This window comes from Uloborus diversus, chromosome 2 (genome assembly GCF_026930045.1).
Source record: "Uloborus diversus isolate 005 chromosome 2, Udiv.v.3.1, whole genome shotgun sequence".
Lineage (NCBI taxonomy): Eukaryota > Metazoa > Arthropoda > Arachnida > Araneae > Uloboridae > Uloborus > Uloborus diversus.
Genome location: NC_072732.1, coordinates 111,882,046 through 111,893,122, shown reverse-complemented (window position 1 = coordinate 111,893,122; position 11,077 = coordinate 111,882,046). Strand labels below are relative to the sequence as shown.

General features: G+C 32.5%; 1 protein-coding gene across 1 annotated transcript; it reads left to right on the top strand.

The window, feature by feature from the left end:
* The first annotated feature begins 9,833 nt into the window (after positions 1-9,833).
* On the top strand, positions 9,834-10,844 carry LOC129216487 (high-affinity lysophosphatidic acid receptor-like). The gene has a single exon (XM_054850702.1). The coding sequence runs from the start codon at positions 9,834-9,836 to the stop codon at positions 10,842-10,844; it is 1,011 nt and encodes a 336-aa protein (XP_054706677.1).
* The last annotated feature ends 233 nt before the right edge of the window (positions 10,845-11,077 follow it).

Here is an 11,077-nt window from a genome sequence, read left to right as displayed (position 1 = left end):
TAACAAAGCAACAAACCGTTTTTAAACTTTCATACTTTGCATTTCCTCCTAGATATGCATGGTTTACCTAAATAAAAATTTTCATTGAAATTTGTGACATGTCAGCCACAGCTGATTTGCTCATTTCGCATGGAATGACCTACCAGTAAAACAGTTAAGTTACCGGATCGAGTTCAGCTTCGTCACAATAAAGCCCTTCCCTGCATGTTAAACATTACCAAAGCATCATGCCGTTGTTTCATTGTTGAAACTCGCGCGTTACTCGTTCATCGGCTATTATATATATATGAGGGTTGGGAAAAGTGTTTGGACTCGTGTTATCAAAACAGATTTCACAAATACTGCATGGCTACATTGCCTGTCTTTATTAACTTCAGACCGACGTTTTTCTGCAAGAACTGTCTAAAGTTCAGAAATTTCTTTCCCAAAACTTGATAAATCATCAAGTTTCTCTTTTTCAGTAAGATAATATATGAACTTTTCATTTCAATTACAATTTATTAAATTTTCTAGATTTTTAGAGCAATTAAGTAAGCTTCACTGTTACAGTCTAATAATTATATTATCACAAACCATTAAAAACTAAATCTAGCCTTAATAATTAAAAAAAAAGCCTTTAAATGTAATCCACAATGTCCATAATTTCTAGAAACTAAATGTAAAAAAATATGTTTCGAAAATTTTATCGACGGTAGTTAATACATTCTATGATTGCAACACAAATGGCTTATCTTTTTTCTTTTCTTTTCTTTTTTTTTTTTTTTTTTTTTGGTACTACGTATTTCTACGTATTTATAGTTTTACAAAGTTTAGCAATGCCTTATTTGACTTGAAATGAGAAACTGAAGTTACAAATTTTGATAATGTTATCATTTAATTAAATTCTCATGTGTTCATGTGTTGCATATAAGAATAATATATGCATTAAAAACTTTCGCGTCGTTGAGCTACCTGTTAATATATATATACATATATATATATATATATATATATATATATATATATATATATATATATATATATATATATTTTACATAAACGAACCAACCTAGGAGGTGAGAAGATCATATTTTCATCTTTCAAAAATGAGCACCACCCTACTGTGTATATACTGCCATGGGAAGGTAAAGGGGAATAACTGCAAATTTTTATTTACATTTTTTTTGCATTTTTATCATTTGTTCTACTTGAGCTTCAGTATACAAGCTTGTTATGTGATTTCCGCTGGACCATGTAAGCCTAGTCGGAAAATAGGGGCCTTGGGGGGGGGGCGGCAACACTGACGCAAAAAAAAAAAAAAAAAAAACTGAAAAAAAAGAAAAAGAATGGGAAAAACCCCTTCAAGTAAGGGAAAACGTTAAGATAAAGTAAAATTTACTGTTTTGGTATTTACTGTTGTGGCACTTAAAATAGAGTTACATAATTTTTTTCTAGTAAGCAATTTTAAATTTTTTATCTTTTTTTCCCTCTTATTTTCCTCTTTTTTTACTTTTCTTCTGCTTTTTTTCTTTTTTTAGGGGATGGGGGCCCGGCGACATAATTGACAAGGAGCCATCCGTGGCTCTCTGTGGTCTTTTGTGTGTGTGTGTGTGTGCATCTGTTTTCGGAACCATTTGATTTGCTTATGAATGGGTAAAGAGCCACTTTTTTAATTAATGCACTTGCATTAAACATTTAAAAAAAATTTTTAGTAAAATTTTTGCTATTATTTTATAAAGTTAGAATAAGGCCAAAAAAAAAAAAAAAAAATTGCATAACTTTTTCAACGCTAGCATCTTACGAAAGTCGATAAAGAACACAGTGTATTTTTCCTTCAATACTTCTCTTAAGCAATTAATTTTATTTATTTATTTTTTGATAAAAAATAATAAAAAAGGAGCATTGTTCCAGACATAGAATATAATTTGCACCTCAACCTAAAATTTTAGTAATAATTTCTACATTATTTGATGAGAACTCCCCTTTTTCTTTCTTGGACAAAACAAAGTCTTTACTTTTCTCTCGAATGTTCTTGTTGATCAATCCAACCTCCGTTCTTTACTCTGATATGAAAACACTAATCGAAACTCATAATTCGATATGAGTATCAGGACCATTTCCGATTTTCGTGACGTCAGCCAAAGGGCCATCTGTCCTAAGCAGATGTTCCATTAGCACTGACCGGAAAGTTGGTATCGGACTAGGGTCTCAAGAAAAACGCAGCCGATTTTCTTAGAATTTAGATGGCCCGAGTTCGCGTCGAAAATTGTAGTCCTTAAAATATTTTTAAACGCATATTAAAGTAAGTTAATGTAGATATTGGCACAGCATTTTATCGTGTTCCGAAGTAAGTATTTTTGGAATTTTTACAACATGTACTTTATAATGTAAATCAAGATTCAAAAATATGATGATGTTTTCGAAAATATCCGATATTTTGATATCTATCGGATATTTTGACATTTATCTGATATTTTCAATTAGCACAAACTACAGTCTTCAAAATAGTAAATGTATCCTCAAATCACTCTTTTATTCATAATGTATAATTTCTTACATAATAATTACAATATGTAGACTTAAAATTGAGGTTTCTTTCATTATCTTTATCTAATAGGGTCAGGTGGGGTAAAATGGGTAGTCAAAATATATGGTTTAAAAAGTCAGTTTTTTAAAATTAAATTTGCATTTTTTTGAGTTGGTTATTATACTTGGCTGTTCTGAATTCTATATCACAAAATATATTTTTTCAATAGATTATTTTTTAGTGAGTGGTAAGACTTTAAATTGAAGTCGATAAATTCAAGCCGCATTTTGTCTACTTAAACTTCTATCTCCAGCTCCTGATTTTTGAGGAATTTTTATTACTGTGTCATAATATCTTTAGTTGGACATTTTTATTGCTGCTTCAACTTACAGAGAAGAAAAAAAAAATAATTTTTTTCTATTTTTAATCTCATATTTTGAAAATGGGGTAAAATGGGTACATATGGTAAGGCTTATCATTCCAGCAAGTTGTTTTAAAAGGTACAGCATATTTTCCTTTAAATGAATATTAATTCATTTGTGGTTGATTCAAAATGATTGAAATATAAAAATATACGCAATGCCATGATTTTATAAAATAAACTTCACTCCATCGTAATAAACAAAAATAAGCCACAGGTATACTTATTCTAGTGTTTGTGTGCACTTGCGCATAAAATAACAATTTCCTCAGAATATGCTGTGCCTAGCCTACTGCTCGTCACATTTTTATTTGATTGCAATCAGATTCTATCAATTTTTCTAATGTACTCTAATGTACCTTTAATTTCTCGGAACACATCCTCGTTTCAATCCGAAAAGTATGCGTCACAAAGCACAATTTCGTCACCTTATAAAGATTTGAAAAGTGCAATATTGTCAGCAATTTTAACAAGTGCTTCAGATTTGACAACTACCTGCATGATTTAAAAAAACAACTTAAACAGGTGCTGGCAAATACAGGAAATAAATGACAAAGATGTTTTAGAAAGGCTAAGAGTTGAAAGTGAAAAACGTAAGGAATTTAAAAACAAGAAAATAAAAAATAGATGAAAAAGAAAGTCTCCATTCAGAGGAAGTATCTGGAATAGAAACTGCTGAAAATATGCTTATGAAGCAAAGTTTAACCACAGGTACGAAGGTATAAGTATTATACTTTGAGGAAACAAGCAAGAAAGAATTTATTGGCAAATATATGGCTGTTGAGGAAAATTTTATGAGGTGAAATACTTTTAAAAAATCCGAGATGGGGGATTTTTTTTTTTTCCTGATATAGACGACATGGATTTCATTGAAGAAAATCAAATAATAAAAAATTATAATGCGCCACAAATTAACAATAGGCCATTACTTTTTTAAAAGAAAGACAAGTATGGATATCATGCGTTCAAAGAAACCATATTAATATTTTGTCAAATTTACTCTTTGAACTATTTTTTTTAATTAAATAGTTAAATTTTGATAACTGACTCTTGTGCCTTTACTATCACACTGCATTGAACAAATAATTTGCTTTCTTATCACTTCTTAGACTTTAATACGCATTTTACCCCATAGGCTACCCATTTTCACCTGCGTGGGGTAAAATGGGTATATAAAATTGTTACATTACTAGCAATTTTATGAATATGAAATAAAAGTAAAAAAGGAATATTATACTACTTTGTTGTATTGATGATGTATGTCATAAAAATATAGTACATAACTTTTTGGTTATCTTTAATAATAAATAAACGATATATTACTATGATTAATATAGTTTTTATATTGAAAATACCGATGTTGAAAAAATAAATATCGAAAATATCAAAATATCATGATATTTTCAAAATAAATATCGGATAGATATCATGATATATATCATGATATATTTGGAATGGTATATTATATCGCTAAACTCTGATATAAACTGAATGTTTTTTTAATTCAATTTTATTCACTAATGCGATGTATTTCCGCCTCTATTTTAACAATTACAAGCAGTTTAACGAGTAAGATAAAGAAATACCTTTGTGCTGAAACGTAAAGTAAGAAATAACAACGTCAAATTCATCCATAAGTTCATTTCTTTTTCATTGAAAAAGGCGTTCCTTGTAACGCTGAAACACGTGCCTGCAGTAATCTTCAATTTGTGCTTTTTGACGTTGTTATTTCTTCCTTTAATTTAACGAGTGCTATCAAGTTGTTAAAAATTTATCTTCTTTATTACACTTTGCATAGATATAATATGCTACGCTGCCCTGGAGAGGAAGAATGACACACCTGAATTTTTCTCGAAACATTTCCCTTCGTTCTGAGGATAATTAATGATGTTTAAAACATACAGCAGAACCCCGATTATCCGAAGTGAACCGGACCTCCTTCGGTAAATCGAAAATTCCGGAAAAAAGAGAGTATGCTTAAAAATGGCTGTCAGGATATCGGGGAAATTTTAACACTGGCTCTAAAACTTGTTACTATTTACAAAATCACTACTATACGTGGTGCTTGAAGAATTTTACTTTAAGCATAAACAAATTTGTTCACTAAATGTCACACAAGTTTGAAAATGCAATATAAATTCAATGAAACATGATATAATAAACTTTAATATTTATTACATTATTGATTAACAAAGTTAACTATTTTTTGTCATTTATATTTAACCAAACAAAAAGTAATTAGTACTTGAAAAAAAAAGATACTTTGATTTTCAGATATCAACGCTTTTAAATTTAATAATGTTTTAAAAACTAGAATTATTTAGTGTTCCAAAACAAAGCGTTCTATAATAGGGTAGAGACTGAATATGGCAATAGTTACGTGTTCCAGCAAGGGAAAAAGTTAGAGTGACAGAATACAAAAAATTGTATTGATTCCGAGTCAACTGAAATATTTATCACTCTAATCTTTATTACAAATACCACTCTAATCTCTCTCAAACCGGTCTCCGTGCTGTCATTACTGTCATTACTGGTACTACTAAACTATTATTACTCTTACTATTATCATGTATATCATGCATATATCATCATCATCATCATCATCATCACTTTCAACCATTGTCAATCCACTGCTGGATAAAGGTCTTTTCCAACTATGTCCAATTTTTTCTGTCTGCTGTTTGAGATTTCCATCTGATGCCCGCGAATTTTCGAATTTCATCATTCTATCTAGTTTGCGGACGTTTTCTAGGTCGTTTCACATCACGTGGGTACCAGTCTAACACATTAAGCACTGGTACACACTCTAAATTATTAGTGTTATTTTTTTTAACACTGAAGCAGTGAATCTTATGGCGCTGAAACAGATATTCATACTTTTTTAAAAAAGTTTCAATTTCGAAATTTGCCGCTCCTAAAATCTGCCGCTATAGATGGCCGCCTAGGTCGCCTACCCCAAGAGCCAGGCCTGCCTGTTAAACAGATCACAGAAAATGAGTTTTGAATTGAAATTTTATGCGGGAAGTCGGGAAGATCATAAAATAATTATGGATTTCCTATATTAGTTTGTACGTTTAGTGATTGACAAATTTCAGACTTTTCTTTCAGGTCGTAAGAACTTGTTTTTTAGAAAAACTACGGCATTACATGCTCTATAGCCATAACACAATTAAGCCCCCTTCCCCCAATATGGCATTATGCCATATTTAAAAAGTCGTCATATTCTGCTAATTCACCGTAGATTAAAAGAGTTGAGGGAAAATATAATTCGATCGCACCAGAGGAAGTTTACTCGTGGCATTGATAAATTTACAAGAGTGAGGTTTTTGAAAAAAAAAAAGAAAAAAAAAAGAAATAAGTAAAATTTTTTATAATTAACTAAAGTAAAATACTTATTGAAAACAAATACTAATTGAAATGCATTTGGAACGACATTGATTCAAGACAAATTTTATTCCATTTGCCTTAAGTGCATCGAGGACTAACTAGTCAGTTTATCATTTGATAACATCATCTGCGACTTTTTTCCGGGGTTTGCAATAAAAAATATACACGCATATATATTAGTTTAGTATAATTCTTTAAAATTTGATTGAACATGTAAGATAAGAAACCTTTGCAAACTATTTTTTGACCTACTTTTAGCCAGAGTTTGCATAAAAAAGCTTCTTATAAAAAATAAAAGTGATTTTGCATTGAGGGGGGGGGATTTTTTGATTCTCCATCGATATATGTACTTAAAGATATTTTAGCTTAGACATTTAAACTTGAGAAAGTTATAATTGCTACCGACAGACGATATACGGATTCACAAAGAGCTTTATATCTGACTAGCTGCGTTGCCCGGTCTACCTTGAAAATAAAAATTGTGTCAAGTGACGTATATTCAACAATCAGGCGTAAAAAATAAATTAAAAAAAAACATCATGATTTCTCTTCCAAACAATGACGACAAATATTAAAATACTTTTAAGAAATTAAAACTAGAAAGATGAATTTAAAATGCGTAGCCATGGAAACACAATATAAAATAAGTTTAAAGAATTAAAATGCGAAAGAAAATGGTTCACAAATTGAATGGAATCGAAATTTCTTAAACTTGATTTAAAAAGGCTTGTAACTTTTTTTCCTTTCGAGATAAAAGCTTATTTTTTCGACAATAGGTCGAGTTAAATCTGGAGTAAAAAAGGTCGCTTTTTCCAATGGCGTCAAAAAGAAAGCTGTGGGACAATTCCTTCACTTTTTATTGATTTATTTAATGAAGAAAGTAGTGGCTAAATTTCAGCTAAGCCTAAAACAATTCGAGCTAAAAACGCAAATAACTCCCGCTGCAATTAAGTTAGAGCATTGGAACAAATTGCGTATAGCGCGGAAAATTCTTCCCTTTCCAACGATACATAATATTACTATTTGCGAGTAATTTTTCACCCCCATATTCGGGAATTTATGTGAAAATTGGGCCTAAATTAGAATAAAAAAAGAACTATTCATCGAATTGTTTTCGAACTGGTCTGCAAACCTTCTCAGGACTTAAAGGAACTAATTGTGAAAATTTCAGCAAAATCGGCCGGGTAGTTCTCGAGTTTTACGAATTCAAACACACATACGTTTTTTGGAGACTTCATTTTATACTATGTAGAGAAATATCTTGCTTAGAGCCCCATCAAGTCTAAATTCGGCCCTTGGTGATCACCCGACAAAAAATATAAAAAAATTAAAAAAAAAAAAAGAAAGAAAATTAATTTGAATTCTGAAATTTTGAATCCAAATTATGTTTTCCGCAATCACGAACTGAGACAGGACCCCACTCATTGGAGTTATTGTTTCTAGAAACGGCTCCTGTCCCCCCTAAGCCTGCCTCTCCTCCTGGGCGGTTATGTGTGCATAGTTGTGTGTGTACGTAGACCTGGGTTTATGCACGTAGGCATGTGTGAGTGTATGTGTGTGAAGTCGTGTGTGTGCGTGTGTGTAGGACATGGACGCTCCGACCAGGAGATCGGATAGCTCAAAACCGGAGCAGCCGCGCCGCGCCGCCAGCAGAGGACGGTGAGCGGTGGTGCTGCAAAGGCTTCTGGTCCAAGTTGAAAAAGGCACGGACGCCAGAAACGGTCAAATGAGAACAATAAGCAATCGTGATTGCTCAAAAAAATTAATTTGAATTTTGACATCTTGAATTCAAATTATGTTTTTCGCAATCACGAGTGTGTGTATGTAGGCATATGTGTTTGTGTGTGGGTGGTATGTGTGTTTGTGTGTAGGCATGTGTGTTTGTGTCTGTGTGCTGGCATAAGTGTGTGGGTAGTTGTGTATATGAATGTGTGTGGGGGGTATGTGTATGTGTGTGTGGGGGGGGTATGTGTATGTGTGTAGGCATATGTGTTTGTGTCTGTGTGCAGGCATGAATGTGTGGGTAGTTGTGTGTATGTGTTTGTGTATGTGTGTGTAGGTGTATGTGTGTGTAGTTGTGTATGTATGCGCGTGTGTGTAGGACATGAATGCAACCTGGAGACGACTTTCGCTATAGGAGCAGAATCGTGAGGACCCGGTCGACGGTGATGCTGCAGAGGGTGGTGGTGGGAAAATAAAATCAAAGGACATCAAAACAGTCAAGTGAGAACAATAAGCAATCGTGATTGCTCAATAAAAAAATCGACAAAAATTGCAACGTTTACCGGTTTTTCTATCGATATTGTCACCATATATGTTTTGCTAGGTTACACTGTCAGAAGCATCTGCTACATATTTTATGCTGTACAAAATTATAAAAGCTCTTTTTTTACTTTTTTCAGATGCTGCTATCTTCTTTGATGATAGAAAATGGCCAGCAAAGAAACACTAAAAGTGGTGTAAAATTCTTTTAATTGAACTCGCTTGCAGAAGGTATTCTTTTATGAATAAAATAAGATTAGAATGTGATACATATCTGGACGGACCTTCTCAGTAAGCCATCCCTAAACTGTCACTTACAAGTTACTAAAGACATTTTTGTGATGAAAAAATCTGAACTTCATCGAGAATAAAGGTTTTGAAGGGAAAATATTGCGGTTAAGAAATATTTACAGATGTTTTAGCATTTGTTTTGACAAATGAACATAAATTCAGTATTATTGAAACTAGCAGTATTAGCACTAAAAGAAACAAAGAAATGTGTTTTATGAAAGTAACACTCAAACTAATGTTCTAAATATCATTATTAAGACTAAATATCGGAATTTAAATATCGCAATTAAGATAGAAAAGTCTTTAAGTGACTGTTTTCCCGTCTTGTTAAAATATTCCAACAATTTGTGCATGAAAAAAAAAGTAAAAAAATGCATCGTGTTTGTGACATTTAAGTTGACACATTAAGGGTAGGTGTTCATTTATACGGTAAAGAAATACAACAAGAAAATTTCTTATTTTCAATAACTTTTAGCCACGAATACGCATTGACTTTCATTTCATAGAGCATTTATGTTGCTAACTGCATTCAAACAGTTAAAAATTTTAAAGGCAAATGATAGAGCTTTCTGTTTGATAAATGACCGCAATGATCTTAAGCACTTTAAGTTGATTGATTTTATTGTTTGGAATACGATAGAATACTTTCTTACATACAATTCATGTGAAAAAAAGACCAGCCCATAACTATATGTTGAAAAGGTAATAAGCTTTGTTTATATGTAGAAGCAGATGCAAATTATAACACTTAGTCTTATCTTGAAATACTTAAATTTTGATTGATTTTACTGTTCGAAATACAACGGAATACTGTTCTTACATACAATTTATGTGAATATCTGTAATCAATAGCACAGAACTGTATGTAGAAGCATAAATATCTTTGCTTTTATGGATACCGAAACTAATCTGTAACAGCAGATGAAAATTACAAGCTCCGATTACAATACATGGCAGTTTTTCATCATGGCGGATGTAAACTTGGGAAATTCAACAAGCATTTGCGACATCCACTCATTTGTGTCCAGCCGCACACTAATTGGATCGATGCTAATAATCACTATTCTTGTTGGAGGGACTGGAAACGTCATCCTTGGAATTTTCATTGCCAGAAGAGGAGAAATGCAGTCCCGGATCAACATCATCTTAGCCACCATAGCTATATCTGACGCTTTCATTTCACTCATCTGTGCTCCAGTAGAGTTTGCCAGCATAACGCTCGAACCACAAACCTTTGGATACATTTGGTGCCACGCCCATGCTTTCGTACTCTCGCTTCTGATTATGCAAAATTTCGCTCTGCTTATTGTCATCAGCATTGATCGCTATTTCACCCTCGTGCATGGTTCTGATATGCTGAAGAAGTGTCGTATGTCCCTCCTGCTTCCTTGCTGTTTTGTGATTGCGGCTGCTATATCCTCTTTACCACTTTTTGGTGTTGGGGGAGCTGTTTTTTCCCAGACGCACTGCAAAAGTCGGATCGACCATAAGGACAGATTATATTATCGAATGTTTTCCATCGTGTTCTTTTTTGTTCCTTTCAGTTTTCTTCTAGGAATGTACGGAAGGATAATACTTATCGTTCGAAAGACCACCCACAGAGTGAGGCCTTCATTCACAAATGGAATGAGGTTCAGAAATCCGAAAACAAATTTTCGATTCAAGAGGAAGACGTTTTACACAATTCTTTGCTTATTTTTCGTTTTCATGGTATGCAAATTACCAATGTTGGTAAACTTCCTGTTATTGGATGATTGGCCTTGTCCTTTGCCTTCCTGGGCTTCACTTTTCATTTACTTAAATTCATTAATCAATCCTTTCGTATATGCAACCAAAGTCAAACAATACCGCAGAATAATAACTGGAAGATTTAGTTTAATTCCGAATCGAGAAAGCAATATGACCCGTCGCAGAAAACGAAGCAGTGCGGAGAGCATATACAGAGTATCTGTTATTGATTACAATTCTGTAATTTGAAAATAATACAGGACGTATTAAAGGAACCTTCATGGGTAACGATGAATGGCTTTGCATTTGAACAATCAAGAAGATATATGATTCTTTATTCATTTATTTTACTTACTTTTTTTAAAAATGAAGATAGCAATTACACAGCAATTACACTGTTATTTTAATGTAATGACGTAGTTTAACAGTACTTTTCATTTTACCGAACTAAGTACTATATACAGTTTTTATTTGAATATACA

Excerpts from the sequence above, each read along its gene's own strand:
- LOC129216487 (XM_054850702.1), top strand. The coding sequence starts at position 9,834 with ATGGCGGATGTAAACTTGGGAAATTCAACAAGCATTTGCGACATCCAC.